Here is a 26,678-nt window from a genome sequence, read left to right as displayed (position 1 = left end):
TGTTCTTCGCCTCCTCGATTCGTTCTCGAATGTCCATCGCTCTTCCTAAGTCCACCCGAGAGTCTGCATGCACTGGCAAGGACGAGCTCTCCTTGGGTTTGACTCACAGAACTCTTGGCTTTGTCCCTTGGCAACATCAGCCAACACAAGACCGCAAGAAGTGATAAAACGCTGAAAGGGGGTGCCGCTCCCCCTGGGATTTATATATATATATATATATATAAGTATAGTTTGATGTATCAGGTATCGGATACAAAGCTGGAAGCGTGTATAGAGACACCCACCCGCACGCATTTGCGTATATACGTGCACATGCATGTAAGAATATAGGTATATGTGGTTGCCTTCATATGTTCCCCGCGAGCATTTTTGTAGCTCTTTGAGACCTGGGGTGTTCCGATGTACGGGAGGCACAGAGGTCACACGACATCTGGCGATGTGAGACAAAGGTGACGGCGCGAAGAAAAGTTTCGGGGAGGGAACTTCATCCCCAACCGCTAGTTTTTTTGGGAAGCTTGGTGTCACGATGTCGATGGGGAAGGGAGGAGCGACGCCCCGAAAACCGACTGGTTCCGCCAGAAGACAGACGAGTCCGACCTGGAGGAGGGAGGCGCTTTATACGTTTTGCGCATTCACAACCTACTGAATTTGAATCTAGAAGTTACAGACGACGACGGTCGCTCGAGGATCCTTCCGACTGGGGAACGAAGTGCGAAGAAAACAAGCTTTCTCCGCACGAGCGGTCTGAACAGGGTCCTCCGCTTCTAGAGGTAGCGCACGGCTGAGGGCCGAGGCGGCAGGGGTAAGACGCACAGAAACGGAGGACGATCTGGGGAAAAGGAGCTTCCAATGATACAGAAGGAACAGGAAGGACGATTTGAAAGGGCAAAAACCATTTTTCACCTCGGCAGGGTATTGCAAATGCGCTTCCCCGTTGAGCTCGCTGTGGCGACAAGCGACACAGTAGTCAGCCAGATTTCCCCGTCTCCAGCGCCCGCAAATTGAAAGTTGTGTTGAATCTGTGGTTTTCTCTCAGGCGATAAAGACTCGAGTTGAGCGGGGCGAGTGAAGAAACACGATACTCTCGCTCTTGCATTTTTGACGTGGGGAGTTTGTCCTCTGTTTGTTGGTAAAGCAACACTCAGATTGAAAGTGACTCTTCTTGCCCGCTTGTCGAGCATTATCGAGCTTTCTGGGTGCGCGATGGACAGTTACGTCAAATCGAAACGCGCAGCTTTTTAAACAGCCTTTCCGCTGAATATGATGTTTTCGAGATGGCCCGACGATTGTCCCCATTGCACCCTGCTTAACTCCTAAACACGGTCACATCCCCAGCGAAAATTTGCGAGGCACTACAGGGAGGCGAGTGCAGTCCAGTCTCCTCAAAGTCAAAACGCTCTCTAAAAACGAATCGCATTGCGTCTTTTCTCAGTTTTTGAAGTCCAAGACGAGACAGAAACAGGGAGAAAGGCGGTGAAAGAGGCAGACAACCAAGTGTTCTATGATTCCTGACACTGCAGCGCCCCCGATACTCAAGATCCTGACTGCTATACACGACTACCCCACTGGAGTGCTTCAGACAGCTAAACGCATTGGAATTCAATATCCTACAGACACTCCTGTTTTCTTAGAATCTGTAGTCATTAACAGCGTTCGTTCAGTCTCAACGTCGATCCCATCCGGTGCTGAAATCTGTGTCATCAAGTGTAAGTAGGGAGGGCATCTCCATGTCCGAAACCGCCGAAAGCTGGCACCGTAACTGGTGCTGAGGCTATGCAGAGGTGAGAGGGAGAGGACATTGCACACAAGAGAAAGGCACAGAAAATGGGACGCACTTCGAGAATTTGTCCAATGCAAGGGGCGCAGAGTCATTCAGGATCGTGGAAAAATCTTCACATAAAAGTGAAGACTGAGACGGGTCCGCTGTTCAGTCTGGGAAATTGGCTAATTTTTTCGACCGTGCAAGAGACAATCAGTGGGATTCTATGAAGAAAATCAGGGATAGAGATAGCAGGTTCCTCGACAGGAAAAAGGTGTATGCTGGAAATTCGTGGCAAAGGCGACAGCAACGCCCTCTGGCCGTTGCTTTTGAAATAACTGGCCGTTGGGGAAAACTGTCGGTCGAGAACTAAAGCGGATGTGGTAACGATCCAGGAAACGGTTGTGTCTGGGGCGCTGCCAACGATTCTCATGGGGAAATTATCAAGTTCTCTAGCTCAACAGAAGGATGGAAGGGTGGGTACAAGAAACAGATAGGCACACGTCTGTGCGACAGTGTGGGGCTGAGTTGGTCATTTCTAACTCTTCACAGGAAACAGATTTTAACGAGTGGAGTTCAAAGGCGCAGTTCTGGAGGATGAAGTGTGTTTGAATCTTTCCGAGTGAAATAACTCTCTTGGATGTTTCTTGGAAATGGATACACGTAGACGAAAGGTGCTCCGCGGCTCAAGAAAAAAACGCGGAGAATCTCGACAAGTCACGAAAGAGCTGGTCATTGAAAACAGGGGTAAACGCTTCGTTGTTGGTGTGACTGTTTAACATGGCAACGAGTGAGGTAAGTGTAGAGAGAATCCAGGAAGCCTTTTCGGCTGACTGAAAAAGGAGTTTCTTCCAGTGTAAGAAATCACATCATTTCGTAAAGGAATGCAGGTTCAACGAGGAGCCTCGCTGCTCAACGGACTTGCGCCGTTATCTTATTACACCCGGTCCCTTTTATCTGATTACACCCTGTCATTTTGTTTCTGAGTAAGAAGGATTTCCTTGACAGCAACAAGGAATGTGAAGGCACAGGATACTACATATCCACAAATCAAGTGAGTTGTGTAGGTTGCAGGAAGCGAGAGACGCCTTTGAACGGGCAAGCCCTTCTCCCCCAGAACAAGGCAATATATTTTCATTAAAAACGGGGACTTTAACGGGGGCGTATTTCCCCGTGTACCAACCAGTGGCGGCAGTAGTCTAGGAAAGCGTCCTTGTAAGATCGTGCTTGAGGTGAGGGAAGAGCACGTTTTTATTAAGAAAAAATCGGGCTAAGTCCGCAGCCCCATCCTCTTGACCGTAACCAAATTCTCATTTGTTTCCCTCTGTGCTCATTTCGAGACTCGAGGAATGCTCGCTAGCATTCCCCACCTGGAACGAGTTTCCTCTGCTTCCTGGGCTACGGTGTAAACAGATTTTTTCTACGATTTTCTAAAATCCCAAAATTGATATAGAGGCAATGACCAATGTGGCGACGAGAGTTCACCGAGTGTAGGCCGTCTCTTCAGTTTTCGTCTGGAAATGAATGTATTCCACGGACAACTTTTCTAAAGCATTACTCTTGATAACACCCGAACACCAGTGCAACTGCGTACATGTCGCTCTGGATGTGCGTGTAGCTTCCCCAGTTGTCGAGGTTGACGTCCCAGAGACTTTTGCTTGACACACGAATTCCCTGCCCGGCATTCTCGGCAATGACAACTTGAACAACAATTTTAAATCGTGGCATTTGCTGCCGCATGGCATGCATTTCCTCCATGACGCGGCCACTCGCTTGCTGAGCCCAGATGGGAGCTTGTTGTGCGTCGAAGACTTTGTCTTTGAAAAACTCGCTCATCACCGTTTCCAGCATGCTCTCAACTCGAGAAGGGAAAAACTTTTCCTCTTCTGAAGGGCCAAGGCGGTAGGTGCACTCGTACACTGTCATCGCGTTGCTGCCACTGCCACCGAGGCCGGACGGTGGACTGAACCCACCGACTCCGTGATGGGCTGAACTCGACATTGCCACCGCTAGAAACGTGAGGTAATTTGCGAGAGATGCAGCTTACCTCAGGCAAACGACGTGACTTGCTCGACACGGAAGCGGGAAAGCCGTCAGACCACCCAGCTCTTACTAAACTGGCATCGAATGCAGGCCGACAGAAAACAAACTGGGATGGGCACTGCCTCTCTGTCCACAGCTCTTTCGGGAAGCCTAAGGAGGAGAGGTAAGGAAAACGACTATCGTGTTCGGCATCCCAGTGTCGAGTGGAGGACTTGCAACGCAATGCTTCGTCTGGAAAACTCGAGGGTTCTGACCAGACGCCAGTTGTGAGCGCTGACCCTTAGAGGTTGCACTTCCAACAACTGAGATATGTCAGAAACGTTTGCGATAGAAGAATGGAGGTGCTAATATTTTGTCAAAACAGGGATAACACTTGCGGTGACATGCCGCCAGAGCGGAAGCCTCCTGCTTAGAGATTATTAAGACAAAACAGTTCCGTTCACTGTGCCACTGCATTCCCCCTGAAAACATCATCAAGTTTTTACCAAGGAGACAAACATGTGTTTTCTGATAATGCGAAGGGGTCGACAACGAAGAAAGCCGGAAGCGTGACAAGAGTCGATAGAGTCTCTAGACTAGGGGATGAAAGTCGAACGTATTTGCCGTCTGTTTCAGATCGGCGGATCTGTGTCTCTGCTGTGAAGGAAGAAATGGGGAAACAATGCATGCACAAAGACTCAAGGAAGGAACAGCGAGTGTCTCACATATCCGGATCAGCCCGTCCGCTTTACATGGCAGAACAGTCACCGAGTTCGTTGACGTGCAACAAAACCCCAACGATAGGCTATCCTCGCCAACTCATGCCTCACCTTCAGGCTTTTCTTCCTTTCTCAGTTTCTTGGTTGGTTCACTAGACTCCGCATCACAAGAAAGCACTTCTGTTGAAAGTACTTTCGTCGTTTTTGTCCTCAAGGGAAAATACACCACTTTCCCGGCGGATGGACCTGTGGGGCCGTCGGCGCTAAAAGCATCGTTCCGCTGCCTTTAGGTCGGTTGTCGGTTGTTTGCTCACCAGAACATTAATGGTACCGCCAGTGATTTGACAGAGCGCCTCACTATCTAAACCTTCTACAAGGCCCCCTTTCCTTCCAGATTTATCTGGACTGTCCTTGCTAGAAGTTTTTTGTTTTGCGCGCGCATGTTCGTAAGCTCCGCATTTGGGCGAGAAAACTTCACAAAGTGTCTCGAGAAGAATCAGAAATAGAAGAGTGTAAATGCGCCGGCGTCCGTCGGTCCGCTGAAAAGATGCGACGATAAATGTGTTGTAAGACTTCATCACGCAGTTGAATGGCAGCATGCTGTCCAGAATTCCGTTATGATAGTGAATTTCAGCTGACCTTTCTGCACGTAAAGGTTTGGATCATTTGCAGATAGTTCCGCTCCTTGCCTTACAGCACTGGATGAAAAACGTCAAGCTTACATCGTGAAAGGTCCCGTTATCGTTTTTACAGATAAGGCGATCGCGTGCATATTCGTACAGAGCGACAAAAACGCGAGGAGATATTAGTGCAACACGGGGTGCTTGCTAGACTCAATTGCAAAAACAGCACGCTACCTTAAGCAAACCAAGATGTTAGGTTGATTTTGTGTCTTTGAGGACGATAGGGATAGCCGAGGGGACAGTATGTTCCACCATCTCATGAAGACACTGATGGTGGTTTGGCACACATCACTTTTCCAGTAAATGTGTCGAACCATGCAACAATCTCTCATACGCTTCGCCAACTGCTGCTGTCGAGTAGAGTCAGGAAGATCTTCAGCTAGAACGCGAAGTGAGAGTAACTGTACGATGCTGAGAAAAGAAAATTGGAAAGACTGGCGACGCTATCGCAACACTAAAACGATGATCCGCGCTCCAAAAGAAGCGCTTGGCCTTTCCCCCTGCAGTCGACGCAAACCGTCTAATGTATTTCAAACTGCCGCTCTGTTCAGTAAATGATTTGTAGCCTCCTCAGATACGAACCTTCGACTATTCTCGTTGTGACAGCCCAGCTACCCTAAAAAACACGACTCATTCGCTCGGCTGTAGCTATTGACATACTCTTCTGAGTGTTTACCTTCACTGACCGAATTTGCCACTAAAAACGGCATGCATCCCGTATGTTTTCTTAGTGCACACTACAGACACAAAATTTCAGCCGCCTGACGCATCCCACGCGAAAACACTTGCTACAGCGTGTTTAATGTGGACTCACATAACCAAAACTATTGTAGTCTGTTCCGCACGCTAAACTGGAAGCAAAAAGCACGTCTGCTGTCTTTAGGAAACAAGTCCTGATCCGGAGTTGTCAAAGTGCGAGGGATTTTCGGCGCCGATATTTCGAAAGCCAGCATCTTCTGTTTTGCTTCCCACTCTTTGTTGTCTTTGGACAAGAAGTGCGTTTGGAGAAAATGTGAGCCTTGCTACTTTTTGGAGGGCTCGAGAATTGACCAGTGAAGCACAACTCCTCGTCCGATAAGCCTTACAGACCCCAGAAGCCAAAAATGAACTTACGGTACGAAACTCCCGAATTACCTTGGACGGGCTAGAGACGAATCAGGTGTTCTTTGGAATACTGTAAATCCATGTACATATCAGTGACGCGCGGAAATCTGATTCATAGTACAAGAGTTTGTTTTCCCACAGAATCTCCGGTGCGGCAACACTCGCGAGTAGCCGCTCCTCACATCTGTGAGGAACGGCACCGCAAAACATGCCTGGGTGTTCCATGAGCGGCACGGTGCTTGGCAAAAAAGACGAAAACCAGCATCTTCCGTTTTGTGTAACTGTCGTCCAGAACTAAAGCGTTGAGAGTTTACCCTAGCCTCAGCGACGCCCGCACGAGACACACACCCAAACAAGCTGCACCCCATCAGACAATGAGGATGATCCGTAAAAATGCGACACCGAGCAGACTCGGATTTCCCCGACACATGCCAGCACGGACGGCTCTTGTACCACTAGGAAACAACCTAGTCGCCTTCAGAGGTCCCATAGCATGTGCGGCTCTTCAACGATACAAAACACTTTGCCTTTTTCTCGCTGTTCCCCAGAAAACGCGTCCGCGGAGACAAAGACCCGTTGCATTGACAAACCTGCAAGGGCAACTCATCAATAGTGTTGTGCATTAAGTACTGGCTTGACAGTTCTGACTTCTGAAGCTACTGAATGGTTGGGGTCTTGCTGACCTTGATGTCATGACCCCGTCTGTTCATGGCTTCCCGCATGTAAACAAAGAGAAACGAGTGGTGTTACGAGCACTTGTGGGTTCGGACTCCGAACAAAACGCTTTCAATCACTGGCAGGGAACGGCAGCCCAAGATACAGTTGGCTGCGGGTCGGATTCCTTCCTTTGGGGACATGTCGAAGTGTTTGCGGCTGCGTGAGCTCGCTCCGAACCTCCCGAAGCGTTTAGCATGCAGTGTTGCCCTGCACTGCGGTCTGTCTGAGAATTCCCGTGATCAACGAGACCATCTTCTGTGGCGGCGATTCCTGCATAGCCTTGCCCACATTCCCCACCTTCCTGTTTCACCTGAGCAGGGACCTGTCCAGCGAAAACGGGAGAGCCTGCAGGCGACGCACGTGCATCCACTCCGGTGGTTCCCTGGACAGATGACGAACCACTTGGGTTCCGGCATGGCATACGACAGAAATGCCTCTGCTCTTGAGATCCGCCATGGTGCGAAATGGGGTCATTTGCATACGGCGGGACGCCAGGCAAGCGACCAGAGCTGCTTGGAACTCCCGCGGGAGGTCTTTCATACGCCGGTCGCGGAGTCAATGAACGAATGTAGTCTTCTCGGTGCGTTCGACTCACGTGAATCGCCATGGGATGAGCTGCAAAGGCATAGTGAGACATGAACGACAGCCGAGAAACGTGTGGAACAACGGACAAGAACGATACCTAACGTTTTCTCACGTTTTCGACGTTGCATACAGTTGCAGGTGAAAGGAGTGTTCCGGTCATACACTAGTAGCGGAGCGCATTGCTTCATTTTCTCGTCAGGTTACACGCACTCTTACCATACGCTTCACTTTCTTGAGCCCAGATTGGCTTAGGAAGGCGACATGGAGTCGGGAATTGGGCGTTCAACATATACAGCCGAGGAGAAACTCGGAGACACAGAGACAATCATAGGAGCTTTTCTGGGCGCGTGCTGAGCGCTAGCACTCTCTGCCCCCACGCAAACGTTTTGCTAGACTTACGACACATAAATTCCTCGTTTCCGTGGACATGTCGCGGATAGATATCTTCCCCGTAGGGCCATTGACCTGCGGCCTTAAGCTGATCTCTTCGGAGTCTCGGCGGCCTGTTGAGAGACACGAAGACGCGTGTGTACAGGTTTTCATACACGTCGACGGACCCGACCCTTTTCCGCTCGGGATTTTCCATCGGAGTCCCTGTGTTGACAGAACCCCACCCGGCGATCACGTTCTCGGAGCATTCGAAAAAACTCGATTTTCACCGCGTCCAGAGTAGACTACACCGTGGACCCAGGTACAACATGCCGATTGGCACCTCTGGCTCTCTCGAGCACAAAACGAGGTCTCCCATGGAGCGCTTGTTGCCAGTAGGGGCATTATGAAAGCGCTGATTCCGGCCTTCTGTGCGTCAAGCCCAGTGCCCAGGCTACAATGATATTTACTTCAGCGTGAGCAGCCTTTCCTAAGGAAGAGACCCCACCACAGCCTCAAGTTGACAATGCGACCAATAGCTGTCAATACCCCAGGGCAGATTCGTGAACAAGGCAGAATCGTTTAGATCACTTACTCGTATTCAGACCGTGTTTCTGTGGTCCAGGATTCCGCTCCTGAATCATCATGTCCTAAAAGGCCGTATTTTGACAGCCGCACCGGACGCCGTGCCCAGTCCTCATAATCGTAGCTCTGTCGATAATGCGTTTCGTATTTCGATCCTTGCGGGAGTTCGGTGTAGAGTGGATGGGGAATGCGCCAGGATGTTAGTTTTTGGTCGTTGTGGGCGTCCAAGCGGTCATTTCGCCTGAAAGGCAAGACCCAGTCAGAGATAAAAGCACATCAGATGACTTGGTTAGATTAAAAACGCGCAAAATGTGGTGTTTCTCCAGCCAAAACGCGGTTAGAAGACAATGCTTAACCACAAGGACGTGTCTGCCAAGTCTGACCGCCATCACGACGACGAACTCGACTCCCAAAAGAAAACGTTTTCTGCCGGTAACACGCGTACCAGACTCTGGGGGATGGGCCATAAGCTGCGGCCGCGAAAAAACCACCAAAACAACTACCTCCACAGATCTAGCCGGGAAACGAGCGCGTCTCCAATATATATAACGAGTATCAACGTAGATGCACCGGCAGGGATAATCCCTGCATGGTTTGTTCCTACAGGACCTCTCAGTTTGACGTGAACCCAACGGCACAGCTTGACAGAAACGGGGATTGGAAAACTGCCTTTACATCCGAGGTTGTGACTTGCGATGCATCAACCGCATTGTCACAAGTGAGAGGTCAGCTCCCATCTTCGACTAGATGTGAACGAGTACGCATGTGCGTACCAAAACAAACACAACCACGAAAACGGCGCAGAGCGCACATTTGCTACAGATGACTACGCGCTTGTCGGAAGCTAGGTGGGATGCGGACAGGCACTGGCGAAGAGACGGAGCAGATCTGGAAACAGTCGCCCTTTGAAAAAAAGACTCTACATCGAAGAATGCCACCTTTTGTTCCGTACCAGTTGTCCATGAGGACATTGCAGTTGTAAGTTCTCTTTCCACCCCTGAGAGAGTTGCTTCCATGAAGAGATAAGCACTGCGGGACCTTTTGCTTCCACGGTTCCATTTTGCAGAGATGTCCACTGCGTTCCATAAAAAATTTCCCGAAATTGCTCTGTTTGGAACCCAGGGTTTTTTCGCGAGAGACACAGGGAGAAGTCCCGAACTCTTGCGGCAAGGCGCACCGCAAACTAGCTAGCGCACTCGATGCGACAGTTTCCGCTTCCGAAGAAGAAGCGTTGAAACCGGAAACTACTGTGGTTGAGAAGGAAATATCTGCGAGGGCGACAGGGAATCTCACGCGTCATAGCAAGACGAGAGTGGAAGGGAAAAGTTGAGCAAGGAAGTGGACGGCGGCGCGACGCTAGCACCGCTCGTGTGAAACGAAACCAGACGGCGTTAAATGAACAGATGGAAACACGCTTTCGCAATCCTCTCGCGTCTGTACCCTCCGAGAATCCTCGCGCTTTCGAAAAGAAAAGCATTGGAGTGTAACCGCATGAGGTGACTCTGGAAAGGGTTCCCAAGCCGCAAGACAGCGACGAGGTCACAACCGAGACCCGAAGACACGCACGCGCCCCAATGACTTGGAGTGGAACAGCTAGAACAGCGAAGAACAGAAAGGACGCTGTTGTTTTCTGGCATTTCTTGAAGCAGTCCGAATCTATTTGACGAGGATGCCAGCCAAAAGAAAAGGAAGAAGCTATTCTGATTTCGCGCGGCCTTCTTGTAGTGCGCGAGGCTATCCGGAGGTTCCGCCAAACAGACTGAACAGTTAGCATGACGGCTGCCACCTTGTCGAGCAATTTGAGGGCCTGCCTATCAACTCTCGCCGCAAAACAAAGTCCTGGACGAGGAGGCACATGTGATGAGAAGGATGTATTCAATGGGGAAAAAGCGCTGGTCGTTCTTCGTACGAAGAAACCCCAGTTTTTACTGACGAGTCCATGATTTCCACGGGTTCCTCCAACAAAACAAAAGGGGGGGAAAAGTCCGGGTGTACAAAACCAGAGAACACGTCGAACATGCGCAGGACTTTGTAACTGTGGATATGTGGGGAAAACGTGGCAATCCTCGCGACCGACAGACGGGTGCGGGTGTGGACCTGCCCTACCGGGGACTACGAGAGATCCGTTTCGACATGTTGTAGGACTTCGAACCGAACAAGGATTTCTGCTCCTCTGCGCACACGTACACCCCTTTAGCATTGATGCGACAGCGTCAACAAATTAGCGCGAGGAGAAAAGTCTACAGAGGGCGAGAAATCTCAATTAGAGCGGAGATAGTCGCGTCGACATCATGTGCAGTGTCGACCCTTGGAACAATGCAGATCCCTTTGCAGGTACACGGAGCCACAGCTATGCTGTGCACTGCTTTTAAAGGCACTACAGCATCTGTAAGCCACACTTTATCAATCGATCCACGGAAACGAAACACTGCGAAAATCAATGCTCCAAACTGCACTCGACTGTCCGCGCTTCAGCTTGCTTGACGGCGCTGTGTCAGCCCCTGGAATCCAGCACGAACATACATTCAAGACTGTGTCCCGTTACGATTCGTGTAAAACTACCTGCGGTCTCTAAAGGTTGAAATGGTCACCGTGCCTCGAAAGTGTCGAAGAAAGTGAGAATCTCCCTCCAGTTTGTAGTCCTCTCTGAAGTTGGAGAAGTGTCTCAAGCGTGCTGATGTTCGAAATCCACGGCCTAATCGTTGAACGTAAAAATGCGCGTTTCTCGTTTTAAATTTCAGACTTGTTCTGTTCGTCTCCGGCGGGAAGGCGATCAACTCCAGAAAACCAGTGCTTCTGGTCGACAGCCGACACAGGAAGAGAAAAGCGTTCCCCGAATCCGTAGCTCTGCTTTGTTTTGAAAAGGATATTTTTCTAAAATTGGAGAGATTCTAGAGAACCCCTCCACATAGCAACTCCCAACGGGCGCACCTTGAAGTGAGGTGGTCCGCCCACGACCTGTGTGTCCAGGGGGCTCTCTGAATATAAGCGGAACTGAGGTTTCGAGCGAACCACAGGGATTCCAGGGAAAACAGGTGGAAATCGCCGAAGACCAGCGTCAGATCTGAAGGAAGAGTTTGCCGACAAAGACTGAGAATCACTGGAGAACGACAGTGGGAACCCGTTTTCAAAGCACGCCTGAATACATTGAAGGGTCGTGACACACACATATTGTATATGTGCATGCATATACATACACATGCATTCGGTTCAAGCGTATACACGAGTGAACAACTGCAAGCTCGTTGTTTGAAAAGTGTACACTTTGAGTCGGTTCGTTGGCAGAACAAGCCGTGGCAGAAACTGCCGCAGCATGTGTGAGTGAAATTCCTCTTTTCCGGGTCTTTCCACGTTCAAAAGCAAAGACTCGCCGCACACGAGCGAGGCAAATCCGCTCATTTAACAGCCTTCATGCGCTCTGTGAAAAAGCGAAAGGCCTTCCCGAATTCTTGACAGAAAACACGAAGACGATCTCTTCTACTGGAACACGAAGTCCCTCCCTTTCCCCCTTCCCGTCTGTGTTGAACAAGTCTGTCCTGCATCGAGTAAGAAGTGCAGAAGGTCGGAGAAAAACGTGAATGCGATGTCTCGTCAGAAACGACAGACGCGATCAACTCGGAAAAGAATCTGAGCGTTGGATGGAGAGGCACAAGAGACACAACACCCGCAGAGAAATCGGGGCAAGAGAGAGAGACACGAGGAAAGGAGCCTCTCCACCTCGAAGAGAGCGAGAAGACAGAAAAAAAGGAGAACTACGCCAGGTAGTTGTACATTCGCCTGCACAAACACCCGAGACATTGAGAACGAGAAAAAAGCGCGATGTTTGAAGAACCTAAAACGGCCACTGTTCAGTAGCCTCGCGTTATGCGCGCTATGCCAAGTCCTCCAAACACACATCCTTCCCCTCAGCAGAGCAGCTACGAGGTTATCAATAAGTGAAACAGGACTAGAAACGCTCGATGGAGAAACAAGTTCGCCTTCTCTTCTACACAAGGGGACATGCAAGCATGTATCGAAGGAAATGAATCGACACGAAAAAACTCAAGGTCGCAGACCCGTTGTCTATTTACATCGATTACACGCAAATAAAAAACACTGGCTACACGGTTCGTTTGCACGCAAAACCCTCGCAACGTTCCGAGAAAAAGATGGAGAGACAAAATAAATATACACAAATACATGCAGATAAATATATATATATATATATGTATCGCTGTTAATACGAGGGATAGCAGAAATCCATATACTACGCCTACAACATAATCGATGTGTAATAATCTTAATGCCATAGGATACTGAGATCCAACATTTGTAGATATATGAATACACGAATGCATGCATAAATATATATGCACACACATTAATATATGTATATATATATGAATACATGAATACATATATATATATATATATATATTGTAGGAGTGAAAGGACGTGGACGTCTGAGATGCGACCGTTTTGGGGAGCGCAGGGTGGGCGGACCTGTCGGCGGCATCTCTTTCGAGAAATTCTCTCTCGATGAGTTTTTCTACTCGCTGTTTGATGAGGGCAGGCGAGGGGCGAAATCGCTGCGCCAGGTGTCGAGTGACTTCCACGAGCAGGTCATTGTGAATCATCCGTCTGCGAGTCTTCATCACCCTCACGATCGCAGCTTCGACCCTGAAAGCAAGGAGAAAGTGACTGAACTGCACATTTCGCTGTCCAGGAAGTTAGACTTCCTTTGACTTGAACGAAGGCGTTAGTGTCCCCTCTGAAAACGTCCCCTTCAACTTCAGAGTGAACCGACCCCCTGAAGCCTGGGTGTGCGAGATCCGCGCCGTTTCGCTCGGACGGATGCAGAAAAACACCGTTCTCCCTCGCGTGGAAGGCGTGCGAAATCCGCGAGAGAGAAGGCGACAACGAAGGAAACACAACTCGGATGCATGGCGCGTTCTTCGAGCGTCCTCTGCGGCGCTCAGAGGCGAACGGCCTTCTCGCACCCCGAGAGCGGCGTGCTTGGAGTCATGCCATCCAGTGACTGGTGAGAAACACCACCGAAGACGAACGACGGAAGAAACGCGACGAGAAAAAACGCGGCGTTATTCGAAACACCGTATGCCTGGTAGACGTATACGTTCGTCCGTTTCCACATCTTTTCCGCACAACACGAGAAACAGTGTCCAGGAAACGCGGCGAGCTGCGAAACGCTCTCGGCGAAATCGGAGCCCGTGCGTTCCACGCTGCACCGAAGAAAGGCGAAGGGAGGGAACGCGCGGACATTCCGGCCGTTGAGGACCGTTGGGAAACAAGGCGCAAGGAGACAGGAAGACTCATCTCTGCCTCTGGACGCATGCGAGTTTTATCCGTCTGATACTCGACTGCAACGTTTAACATTGTGAAACAAGACTTCCACGAAACGCCACTTGATCGACTCCAGCCTCTCGAGAGTCTCTGAAACGCGGCACTGCGGATGTTACCCTCTACGCAATTCGCGCAAAACATATCTGATGCGAAAGAAATCCCTGCCACCGGACTCACAATTCTCCCCTCAGAGCAACGTCCTTTTCGCCTCCTGCAGAACTGAGCGCGCGTTATCCTTCTTCCAAACGTTCGCAACTGATGTCTCTTTTTCGGCACATGGTAGGGCACACTTTCACATTTCGCTCGCGACCGAGGTGGAGAATTTCCTTCTCTTTCACGATTGCTAAACTACGTTTCTTCCACATTTTTCATCTTTCGCAGAACTCTGCACTTTCGCTTCCCGGCAGAACCTCTGTCGCCTTCTCCTCACAGGTAGTTTCGGTCCTGCTCGACACTCGACGGGACATCGGCGCCAGCTTGCGCCTCCAAATGCGGAGTCGCCCACGCGTCTGCGGCCTCTCCACTTCCAGCGGCCGCGGGCACCGCGACGAGGGGAACTCGAACTCGCCTGAGCTTGTTCGTGTAGCTTAGATTGACCTGGAGAAAACACGAGGCCGTCTGCCAGTCGAGAATTCACGTTCGGTGAAAAGCGCGTTCCCCAGGCGCCTAGGCTTCGTCTTTCGAAAAAAGATTTCGGTCGAGCCGAGGGATTGCAGCTAACAGACGCCACGGATGCCCACCACGCTCATGCACACGGACAAGAGGAAGACGAAAATTCACGATTCAACGACAAAAGCGCCTCTGAAATACATGAAATAGAGCGTTCTCGCTCCATTTACGTATATATATATATATACAACCACATATAAAATATATCTATATATATATATATATATATATAAAGATAAAGATGTACATGAAGAAGTATCGAATATGGATCTAGTTTGATACGGAGATGCATGCACAGAAACGTCGAAGTCTAACACAACTTGGTCCACCGCTCTGCAAACAAATTTACATATATATATATATGTATGTACTCGTATACATGTGTACACATCCATGGAGACATCAGTGTGTTTTAGAGTCGTGAGGGTGGACGAAAGACTAGGGAGAGGATGCAAGACAGAGGCAAGCAATGGTCGTTTCTCTGTTTCTTCGTTTTTCACGTAAAGGACGACAGACAGTCCGGTTCCAATCAACCTGCAAGCGGCCAGCAGCACAGAAGACGAAGGACAGCAAGTGACGTCTCCCCTCGCACAAGAGAATTTCATCTCTTAACTTCCGCGGAGAGACGAACCGTGAGAGTGTCCGAGTCTTTCAGCTCGGCCGCATTCGCCGCTCCTGCACCAGATGAGGCTCGCAGCAAGATTCTGAAAACACAAGGAACGGAAGAAAAACAGAGCACATCTGAATCTCTACACAAATACACAAACAAATATAAACAAGCACATATATATGTGTGAACATATGCACCTTCAGTTGATATACGCAACTCGATTCTCAGAGACGCACACGAAACATCTGTGTTCGTGTGAAAGTCTTTTGGTGTGGAGAAGAAATACTCTTTTTCGCACTTGCATCGAGGCGTGGTGAGGCTGATGAGATGTCTCTTTAACTCCGCGCGAGAGAGGGAGGAAGAGACAGCGAAGAAAGGCTGGAGAAGGTCACTGACGGAGACCGGCGTGGAAGGGAAAAAGTTGAATGCGAGAAGAAAAATCATCTGCAACGTCGTGCACTCGAACTCGTGGCGACTGTGGAGCAACTGGCCGCGAACACTCGCCTTTCCCTGCAAAGACAACAGGGGCAAATGTCCAGATTAGAAAAGAACACAGACGGAATACGAAATACTGCCGCTCAGATAGGGTGACTCCAGATGTAGACACGACCAATGCAATGATCCATTTGATTTCAAAGACCAGTCAGCAAGCGGACCTCTTTGTTCACATTCGAGACAAGATCCGTCAGTTGTCACAGTTCTTCTTCTTGATCTCACTCTCTCCTCTCTTCTTCCTCTGGTCCTCTCTCATCCCTTTCTCCCTCCTGTTTCTTCCACTCTCTCTTATCTCTTGTCTCCTTCTTCTCTCGAGTCTCTCTCCCCCCTCGCCTATCCCTTTCTTCTCTTGCTCAACCTGTCACTTGCCGACTTCACTTGTTTCCTTCCTTTATCCTTTGCTCTGAGTTTTAGACCGACTTGCGCGAGGTTCCACCTGAGCACCCGGCCGTTGTGACGCCCCAGGTAGAAGGCCTCGAAGCGCGTCGCTTCTTCGGCCAGGAGACTCGGCAAAAGTTGAGTTTCGGAAATCAGCGTCTGCGCATCCACTGGCCATGTCCCCTGTGTGATCACGCGCACCGAAAACTCGAACTCGCCACGACCTTGCGGAACCTCGCATCCCCACACAGAAGAAGAGGGAGGACAAGGCGCGAAGGAGGAAGCAGAAGAAGAGGAAGAAGAAGAAGAGGAAGAAGAAGCAGAAGAGGAAGAAGAAGCGGAAGAGGAAGAAGAAGCAGAAGAGGAAGAAGGCAGAGGCGTGGTGAAGGCCGGCGACTCGGGACTGTCGGATGCGTTGGGGTCGTTCGGCGACCGGACTGTGTCGTCTACAGGTTGGTGGAGAGCGGAGGCAGAAAAACTGCCAGAAGCAGAGGCGAAAGTCCCTGCGCGACGCGCAATCGCGCGACCGAGTTGCAGGAGGCGCGCGTCCAACAGCGAGACAGGACAGGCAGTGTCTCTGGAAAGAAACAGACGACGAACGAGAAGACATACAACTTACGCAGAGAGACGTATGTTTATCGATATCTATCTATCTATCTATCTATCTATATATATATATATATATATAGATTATATGGAAATAAACATGTGTAAATTTGTGAGGAGACAGATAATATATATATATATATATTTGAAGAAATGAATAAATGCATACATGTATACGTATAAATATATATATATATATATATATGTATATATGTATAGATATGTATATTTGCGCATGTTAGTTTGTCTACATACACATTTATGAATGATTGAATGAGAGCATACACGTGAATATTTGTTGTCTATCATACCTCTGGAGATCTTCTCTAGCGTGGTATTGCCGCATAATGTCATCGGATGCCTGCATGTCTCGGTACATGACCTCGAGCTTCGACGTGTACTGTTGTCCTGCGAGAAATCGAGAAGAAAATCGGAGGGCAAATCGAGGGAAACAAGAAGGAAGAAAAAAATTGGAAAAAAATGGAAAACAAATTGAAACCTCTGATTGCTTGGCGCCCTCTCGAAACAAGGAACGGGAGACGCGAAAGAGGAGAAGAAGAAAGAGCAAAACAAAGAGAGAAGCGAACAAGGGGAAATAGAGAAGCTGTGCGGCAGGTGGAATGCGGCTCTTCTCGTTCTCTCTGTCTCTGCAAAGAGAGGAGAGGGTCTGCCTCTGCATGAGAAAGAAGAAAGAGCTAAACGACAAATGCAGAGCAAATGCCGGACGCATTTTCGGAACGGGAGTGTGAGCACACCGACCGCATTCAGCCTTCAGTTTGACAATCATCTTCTTCTCCTCTTCTTCAGACGCGGAGCGGCCTCCCAGGAGACGACGGGCGAGGTGCTGAACAGAGAAAGGCAGGAAGACGGGCGAATCTTCTCTCCAATTCGCAAAACCCCGAGAAACGTTTCTCCAAAAATAATATATATATATATATATATATATATCTGAGCACATCTGCAGAATCTCCGCGAGTGCGCCTCTCCTGGATCCCTTACTCCTCGCCCGAGGTGTACATACACTCGCGACCGCCACGTCCCTTGTCTCTGTGGTCGCCAGCGCACAGGCAGATGTACGCAAAAAGTTGAATGCATGCGTGCATTTCTACACTTTTCTTGGAAAATGCATTTCGCTATTTACATATCCAAAACGGGTGCACGTTTTCCCCACAACAGAGTCTGCATCTCCCCACAACTGTGGATATATGTGAATTCAAGTCTCTAAGTATGCGCGATCAGAGACTTGAATTCACAGATATCCACACACACCTCTAGATAAATGAAAGCATGCATATATATATATGTAAATATATATATATGTAAATATATATATATATGTAAATATATATATATATATACATGTAAATATATATATATATGTAAATATATATATATATATATGTAAATATATATATATATATATGTAAATATATATTTATATATATGTAGATAGATATGTATATACGTGTCTCTTTTTCCCTCTGCAGAGAAGATGAAACAGATGAATGGGAGAATTGTCGGAGACTCTCGAACGCAGAGGAGTTGCGCGAGACACTGCGAGTCCGGCTCTAGTGTGCGTACACCTGACGTTCTACCGGTGAATTCGCCGTGGGGACGAAGCGACGCTTCCCCCCGAGGACGCCCGCGAGGAAACAGGGTTTCAAGAGGCGCATGCCTCTAGAGAGAGGACACTGCTCGAGTCGAGTTCCTTTTCTCTGGTGACGGCATCTCCTTACTTGCTTGTACAGGGCCTCGAAGATGTCTTTGTCTCGCAGGTACCGGAAGAGCACGAGCACTTCGTCTAGTTTCTGCTCCGCCTCCGCTTCGGACAGTCCGCGCATGCTTTTTCGAAACAAGTCGTCGAGGTAAAGCGAGAGGAAGCGCGCCGCTCGCGTGTCTTTGTTCAGAACGTTTTCAAATGCCTGAAGGGAAGGATAAGAAAAGCAGCTGGGAGACGAATTTCAAACTGAAAAAGTGCAATCGTCACATCTGGAATGGATTGCGCCCGGCGACTTCGCCTCGCTTGTCCCTTTCTCCTTCTCTCGCTTCTCTCTGTCTTCTGTTCTGACGCATTCGTCTCTCCTGTCGCTCTCCCTGTTCGCTTTCTGTTGCCCTGTGTCTCATTCAGTTCTCGTTCTCCCTGTCTCTGCCGCGACATGTCTTCTGCTTGTTTCTCTCTTTCTAGAACCGTCTGTGTTTCCTCGCACCGCCACGAGCGCGCCGAAGGCCTCTTTGCTTTCTGCAAAGGCGCGAACGACGATCTGGTCGAACTTGGCCTTCAGCGCGAGGAAATTCTGCACAAACGTCACGGGATCGCGAGTCTTCTCCGGGTCGCGGACGATGGCCTCCCCTGAAACATTTTAGGAGACGTTAGAAAAGTGTTGAAAAAACATTGAAAATGCCCATGCTCTGAAGCACTGGCTAGCAAAAGGCGCATGGAAAGAATCCGAGAAGTGGCTGAAAAGAGAAAAGTTGGAGGGACCCGGTTCGAAAAAAGGTTTGAAAGGACGTTCGATTGAAACGCAACATTCAGAAAAGAACGCTTGGCCTCGAGGAACGAATCATGAGGAAGAAAAGACCGGAGACTGTCTCCCTGAAAGAGTTCAAACCGTTCACAGGACGCTGGACATGCTGAGGAAGAAGCGAAAACGCACGAGAGAAGAACGCAGGGGCGCGGACCTGAGGGAAACGTAGGAAGAAGGACCGGGAACTCGAAAGGAGGCGAGCGAAGAGCGGGAGACAAAAGACAGAGAGAAAGTAGGAAACATTACCGTATTTCGTGATGCTCTCTTTCATCACTTGTCTAACTTCCTCGAGGGCGCCAGGGACCGAGGAGAAGAGACGGTGCATGCGCGCGAGGTCTGCAATTTTATCTGCCTGAAATAAATGCGTGCAGCCTGAGTTCGGATTATAGACGAGAGTCTTGAAGTGTTGGCCCAGCCAAACGTCCTCCATGAGCGCTCGTAAAGGCGCAGTCGTCTCCAGGTCAAGATACTCTTCCACGCGTCTCGCTTCCTCGCGAATGCGGCTTTCTGCCTGAAACACAAGGGAAACAGCAGTGCGCAGCAGAGTCACCTTTCAGCTCGAGAGAAACAACTCCATCAAACACATGAAACACTCACCTCTAACTCGACAACAAAGAAATCCACAAAAGGCACATATTATTCGAGCTCCTCTACCAAGAGGCACACGTAAAATTTGCAGAAAAAAGTAAAGAAAAGCATAAAAAACCAAGCACGCGACACTTACTCAAAATACAGTACATCCGTACATAAGAACACGTACACAGAGGTATGTTTATACATATATATACATATATATGTATATATACATGTTTATATATGTATATATTCATATCTACAGGAATGTACACGCACTGATATTCGTAGATTTCCACACTCAGTCATATATATATATATATATATATATATAAATTTACATGTAGAAAAAAGAGGCAGAAAAAAGAAAACGTGTGTCTGTTGTCGCATGTCGCCTGAAATCATGGCCTGGCCGCATATGCAACAGAAGGTGTGGGGTGTCTCTGAGGGCTGCAAAACTGACTTCTAGGCGTCTGTCGAGGGTCTCTTAAAAATTTAAAGTTATATTGAGTTATCTGCATGTGATAGTTCGATCAAACCAAAAGCTCTCAGCTACGACAATTATGATGGCTATTCCTACAGGTACTAAAATCTTTAATTGGTTATTCGAGAAGTGCGCTTTTCTGAGTTTCGCCTTACCTTCTGAAGGAACTCTGGAGAGGAATTGTACGCGATGAAGTCCGCTGCTTCGCGAGTGTAAAATTCGCGCGTCGCAGCCAGGAAAGGTGCCTCAAACTCCTCCGTGTAAACCGGCCGATGAGCATGCAGACGCAACTGGGACAGCATCGCAGTCGCCTCCCGCATCACCATTCGGTCAATTTGATGGCCCTGAAAAAACAACAATGGATACACATATAGCAACCTATATATATCCATAAAAAACGCACATGTGTTTCTTCGGCTTTAGCGTTACATGCACATTATATATATATATATATACATCTTCATAGGAGAGTCTCCGAAGAAATATCGCAAGATTCTATTGATCCATGCATGCAACAGTTTCCATGAAGATATTTAGGTGAAGCTCACAAGTGTCCATTAGTATTTATATAAATACACATACATCCGTACATATACATGTATTTACATATACATATATATACATATATACATATATATACATATATATACACATATATATATGGATGTGCGTGAGGTTATGGGGGGCTTTATGTCTCGAAAGGCGTCTGTCTACAGGTAGAAGAAGTTGCGGTTTGCAGAGAAAAATGCAGAGAGGAAGGCTCCTCTTTAGAAGGAAATGCACGCGGTCTTCCAGCTCCAGACGCCAGGTCCTCTATCAGAAATGTCGAGTTGGGAGAGATATTCACGAGTCGTGGTGCGCCATCTCTCGAGCGGAAAGTCTTCTTCGTCTCCTCTCGATCGCTCCATCTGATCCCCGCATAAATTTCTTTGAATATGCCCAGATAGGCAGTGACAGGTAAGAAGCAAGTTTCCCCAGAGTTAGACGCGAGCGACCAGCTACGTAGGCAGAGAAGGGTGGCTTCAGTTTCTTGACCGAAGTCGCAACGCAGGTGGACTTCGACAGACGCAGAGGTGAATAGGGCTCCGTGTACAATCCAGACACGTGGATGGACTTGAATCCACGTAAATCCGAAGAGAAACATGTACAGGTGCATTTGCTGCGTGGAAGAGATACCGCGAGAGGAATGTGGAGACGGCGACACAAGTACATCGGCAACAGGGAAGTTGTGAGCACAGATGGGGGAGGTTACGACTCTGCGCAGACCGAGGAGTCGCGAGAAGAGGAGAAGAAAGGAGAGAAGAGAAAGAGAAGTTTCGAGTGAAGTCTTGCCTCTCTCTCTTTGCGAATTCTGTCGAGAAGAAGGTGCCGAAATCTGAGCTGAATGTTCGGGTGCTGCAGAACCGTGGAGCAGAAGAGACTCATCCCCATCGAAAACGAAGGCGTCAAGTGATGCATCTCGACGTAGTGTCTGCAAGGTAAAACAGAAAATGAGCTGATGCCGAGGAAGGTCTCCACACCCAGACGAAGCGAGAGAGCGTCAGAGAAAAAAGGTAAGGACACCCGTATGTAGAGCCGAGCACACACCTGAATGTCTGAGAGGCGCAGTCCCGAGCGAGAGGAACAGTCGCCTGTGTTTTTCTTTCTTTTGTGCGTGACTTTGTTTGTCTTGTTTTGGGCATGCATGGCCGCCCCTTGCACAAACAAGTGAATCTCTCTTTCGTGCTCCACCGTTTCCCAAGCCTGACAACGTCTCTCTTGTGCAGTTTCTCTTCGTTGAGTTCTGTTCTTCTTCTCGAGTCTCTCTCCCCGTTCTCAGCTCTCGCTTCGTCGTCTTCGTTTCTCTTCTTCTCTGCAGTCTCTTCTGTCTTTTGCCTCCTCGCTCGAGGATCGCCAACCTGCGAGTCTTTCCGAGTCTGCACTTCTCTTCAACTTCTCCGTCGCGCGTCTCACTTGTCTAAGTAAAGCAGAACGTCTTTGATCATCTGCATGTTTACGCGGTGATCTCTCCACTTCTCCAGCAGAGCCGCGAGAAAGAGGTCGTCGTCATCCTTCTCCGCAATTTCACTTGCCACCGCTTGCAGATGCCCTTCCACGCACTGTCGAGCTCCATCGTACAGGAGTCGCCCTCTCTTGTTGATGACCAACAAGTAGGCGTATCTGGAAGCAGCGAAAGGCGAGAGGAAAGCGAGGCTCTCCAACAGCCGTGAAGACACCCTCGCGAGACACGGATGCGAAGAAATCGTGGCGTGCATGCAAAGAGAAGCAAGAGACACACTGCAAGCCGCTCAGAGAGGCACCGAGTTTCATCTACGCAGACAGACACAGCGGGGCGCTTCTGCGTCGACACAGACAGACGACGCAGACAGAGAAACATCTACAGCTCGACAAAGACCTATACAAAAGGACGGAGACAGAGAGACAGAGAGTGATGTAGATAAAGATTAGAGATCACCGCAAGTGGCCACCGGAGAGACAAACCCTGTGAATGCGCTCGAGCAACAAACGCAGGGATACGGTTCGCGAGCCGACCCCCTGAACGTCTCTCGCTGCATGCATGTGTTTCCTTTCCCATCTCTGTGTGCGCATGTGCAGGCTCCGCAGACGCGCAGACAGGCGTAGCGCTGTGAAGAAGAGAGCCTCTTTGCGTAAAGGGTGATCCGCGCACCGGTAGACTTCCTCGTAGCTGAGGGCCCCAGCTTTTTTAGCGAAAATGTGCTGAAACGCTGCGCGCAGAAACTCCCAACGTCGAGCGGCTTCGTCGCCGGTCATCGCCTTGTGGCCAAAAAGTCCGAAATCCGAGCTGGAGGAAAAAGAAAAAGAGGAAGAAGAGGAAGAAAAGGAGGAAGAAGAAGAGGAAGAAGAAGAAGAGGAAGAGGAAGAGGAAGGGCGGAGAAGCGAGGCGGCAGGACCACCCGGGGGGCGGCCTGCATTGCCGGCAGAGGCGAGGGACCTCATCTCTTGGAGCACTTAAGGAAGAGAGAAAAAAGGAAGGAAGGCGAAGAAAATGAGTAAGGAGGGAAAGGTGGAGGAAGAGAGGAGGTACCGACGAGAGAAGGTCTTGCACAGAGAAAGAGAATGACGAAGAGAAGCGCCGGCTTGTCTCACAGAGGCAAAGCAACAGAAGAAACCGCTGTTGAGAGGCAGGAAGCCCGGAAGAAACTCTCCAGGAAAAAGACAGGAGGACCCTTGAAGCAGAGGAAACGAGGGGAGGAAAGCAGAGAGAGGAAACAAAGACGCCAGATTCGAATGCGGCGGCGGCGACACGAAGAAGAAAAGAAAAAATCAAAACATCAGACGCGCACTGCTCTCGAACGAGGACCAAGGCCACCCGGCAGGAGACGGGCATCCCTGAGGTGACGGCGTCTCTCTCACCCTCCGTTGATCGAAGAGCCACCGCAAAAACTTGGAGAACCTGGAGTGACAGTCGACGCGTTTCTCCTGTGTGGAGAGAAACGTTTATCTCTGTGTTCGAACGTTCGTGGAACAGACAGGTCTCTTGCTCCCGAGATGCTCTTCTTCGGCAAGTGTCAAAGTCTCTCCCGCTCTCCACTGTCTGTGCGTCTCTCTTCCTGTCCCACTCTGGCGCCTCTCTGTCTAGTCTCTCGACCTTCTTCCTCCTGCCCCTGCTGTCGTTATCGCTGATGCCTCCGCTGCGCCGTCAAATCTCCGCTCGTGTCTTCTTCTCTTCCGATTTCCTTCGTCCGACTCGCCTTGTTGTCGTCTTTCTTCCCTCTTTCGTCTCCCCTTCCTCCGAGTTCCTCGCCTTCGCAGGAAACTCCGGGTGTGTCTCCTGATCTCCCTCGAGTCTAGCGAAGCCGAGGCGACCTCCAGCGGTCGTAGATCCCGAAGCTGAATAAAAGACTAAGAGTCGAGAACAGACAGAGACACGCATTACCGTCACTGTGTCTCCTTTCTCCCGGTCGTCCTTTGAGAAGAGCTCGAGGAGGAAAGGAGCCTCATCGTTCTTCCTTCAGAGCCGAAGAAGCTCGTCCATCCCCAAGGAGCCTCCACTTTTCCCTACCTCTCAAAACTTCCTCGCGGAGTTTGCCACCCTCCTTCCCTGCGGTCTCTCTCTCTCTCTTGAAGTCTCGCTTGCGTCCCCAATACATCGCCGCAAGTGTATATCCGTATTCACACACATATACACACGTGTATACACATACACGAACACTAAGATAAATTTATACATTCGACCAGCTTTTTCGCTCTTCTTTAATGTCGTGCTGGAGCTCTGCTGTTCCTCTTGCGCTGCTGCTTCCTTCGTTTCTTCTCTAAGTATCGTCTTCCGTTGTTTCCTCGCTCTTTTTTTGTCTCTGCCACGAGCAGCATAGGAGTGGAGTCGGAGAGGAAAGAGAGGCAGTCGAGAATCTTACGAAACCGGTACCGCCCTCCCTGTGTGTGTCTCCTGTCTGCGGCTCCTTCTGTGTGTCGAGGCGATCGAGGCGACGGCGCGTCCAGGCTGGTGTCTTCCGTGGCTCTCGACGGCGAAGAGAAAAGAAACGCAGGTTGAACGGCCGCGCGCACGAAGAAGTACAGTGGCAACTCCGCGGCGCTCGAAGCCGCGACGCCACTCCGGCACGAGGTGTACGTACACCCGGTGCGAGCGGTATTCTCGGCAAAAAAGTGGGCACTCGGCTTTCCGCGGCTGTCGTTCGAGAGTCGAGCATCGGCGGTATTGGCGAAAGGCGCGACGCGAGAGCAGTGTACGCGCTCTTTCTTCGCAGAAGCGAGAGGAGAAGACCACGTTTTCGAGGAGCAGCGGGAAAGGCGTTCTCGGCAAGGAGCACTCACCAGAGAACTGCTGGCGAGAGTGCCAGGGGGGTCACGGGAACCGGGCCAGGCGCAGCCGACAGACGGGAGGTTTGCTCTAAGAAAGTAGGTGAGAAGTGCCTGCTTTGCGGAGAGAGAAAAGCCCAGAGGTTTTTGGCACCAAGCCAAGTGAACGCGTTTTTGCGGGAGGTTTCTTGGGAAATCGAAGAGCTGAAAAAAATTCGGCGGGCAGGCCACCACGAGGAGAAACTCGCGAGCAGGTCAGTGTAGCTCGGTCGAGGCTGTGCCCACGTCGAACTCGGCGGAGAGCCGGCTTTCTTGAGGTATCATCTAACTGTTGACGGCTGGTGGCGGAGTCTTTTCTCTAAAACGGAAAAGATTTCGCCAAAAGAAAGAATCGCGCGCGTGCTTTTTGTGGTGTGCTAGCTCGGGAGTCTTTACGACAGAGCAGCGTGCATGTGCACGTAGCAAAGTATGAAAAGACAACGGGAACTTATTCTGTTCGAGGCAGCGGTCGGCCGTTTGCTGTGCCACTTTGTTTTTTTATTCTGGAAACCAGTTGGTGTGCCTCACTCAAGAGGACGCAGCGAAGATTTGCTCGAGAAGACCCACGAATTACAACGGCGCAACCACAGCAAAAAACACGGCCAGAAAAAGAGACAGACTCGCAACGAACCAGAGTGGTATTTCCACACAGGAAATTGGTTGACTCTAGAAGTCCAGGTATTGTGAATACTTGCACACACTATGTAGCGTCACATCATACGCACCTGTTAGTCTGAAACAAGAGCACTCGTTCGCGGGGGGATGTCCCTGAATTGCTCGCTGTATAAATGTACACGGGTACGACGTCTGTAAAACCTCGTGATGCTCATCGGAAATCACGAACGACGCAGTGCCCTACAGCGAACGACAGCAGGAAAAAGCGACTAACCATATATTCGCACGATTAGTACCGTTATCCCTGAGAAAAAGGACAATTCATAAGCCTTTCCTGGGGAGATGGTAGACGGGGTGGACGACGGGTTTAGATCACGAAGGTCTCTGTTTACCGGATCCCAGTTTTACGAGCCTTTCTTGATTTAGGTGACAATGCAAATGCCTACGGTCACTGTTCCTACACGGTTGCTTGCACAACCGGCGCGCCGTCCACCTGTTTCTGATGGTACGCATCCGTTTCGTTTGTGTGGTATTTTGCTCGAGCGTCGACACCGGTTACTCCGATGCCACTGATATACTGTTCCTTCCTCCGGTCGCGTTCGTCCGTAAAGGAATGAACCTGGAAAAAAGAAGCAGTCTGTCGCCAGCGAAAAAAAATCGATTCCGAAATATAATTGAAGTGCCGCGGTATACGCGTGCGTCGAGAGCCGCATCATCCGGTGGATCAACCCCTGAATGACAAAGAAACAGCACAAACATGCACAACTGGCGTGACAGATGCGCCGTATCACTACCTCCGATCTTCACTTTACTCAAAGGTCTTTCGGTGCCAGTATTGATTTCAATCAATCAAAGCATCAAATCAGTCACGCAACCGCGCAAGATCACTTGGAAACACGCTGGAGTGCTACAAAAATGCAAAACCCGTCCTCATTGAAGAAAGCGCCTGAGGAAAGCGACACGTTGCAGAAGCACTGTGTCGGCGCGCACGTTGCCTGGCGTTGTAGGGTTTCCCGTTATGC

At 49.7% G+C, this 26,678-nt stretch overlaps 3 protein-coding genes across 3 annotated transcripts; all 3 read right to left on the bottom strand.

Moving 5' to 3' along the window:
* Positions 1-3,313: 3,313 nt before the first annotated feature.
* Positions 3,314-3,685, bottom strand: TGME49_201750 (Tctex-1 family protein; the record flags this gene model as incomplete). Its single annotated transcript, XM_002367430.1, has 1 exon — positions 3,314-3,685. The coding sequence occupies one exon, from the start codon at positions 3,683-3,685 to the stop codon at positions 3,314-3,316; it is 372 nt and encodes a 123-aa protein (XP_002367471.1).
* A 2,465-nt stretch (positions 3,686-6,150) lies between these two features.
* On the bottom strand, positions 6,151-10,036 carry TGME49_201760 (hypothetical protein). The gene is made up of 4 exons (XM_002367431.2): positions 9,496-10,036; positions 8,554-8,784; positions 7,989-8,092; positions 6,151-7,619 (listed from the first exon to the last, which is right to left on the bottom strand). The coding sequence occupies exons 1-4, from the start codon at positions 9,627-9,629 to the stop codon at positions 7,078-7,080; spliced, it is 1,011 nt and encodes a 336-aa protein (XP_002367472.1). The 5' UTR covers positions 9,630-10,036; the 3' UTR covers positions 6,151-7,077.
* Positions 10,037-11,558: 1,522 nt separating this feature from the next.
* TGME49_201770 (cullin 3, putative) lies at positions 11,559-26,353 on the bottom strand. Its single transcript, XM_002367432.2, has 15 exons — positions 22,892-26,353; positions 22,177-22,383; positions 21,556-21,694; positions 20,379-20,567; positions 19,413-19,677; positions 18,849-18,991; positions 18,378-18,563; positions 17,401-17,485; positions 16,953-17,049; positions 16,078-16,612; positions 15,461-15,672; positions 15,184-15,256; positions 14,314-14,480; positions 13,026-13,202; positions 11,559-12,320 (listed from the first exon to the last, which is right to left on the bottom strand). The coding sequence occupies exons 1-15, from the start codon at positions 23,179-23,181 to the stop codon at positions 12,296-12,298; spliced, it is 2,790 nt and encodes a 929-aa protein (XP_002367473.1). The 5' UTR covers positions 23,182-26,353; the 3' UTR covers positions 11,559-12,295.
* Between the last annotated feature and the right edge of the window lie 325 nt (positions 26,354-26,678).

Source organism: Toxoplasma gondii, chromosome VIIa, assembly GCF_000006565.2.
Source record: "Toxoplasma gondii ME49 chromosome VIIa, whole genome shotgun sequence".
NCBI lineage: Eukaryota > Apicomplexa > Conoidasida > Eucoccidiorida > Sarcocystidae > Toxoplasma > Toxoplasma gondii.
Note: the sequence above shows the minus strand (reverse complement) of the source record. Positions and strands in the feature narration are given on the sequence as shown.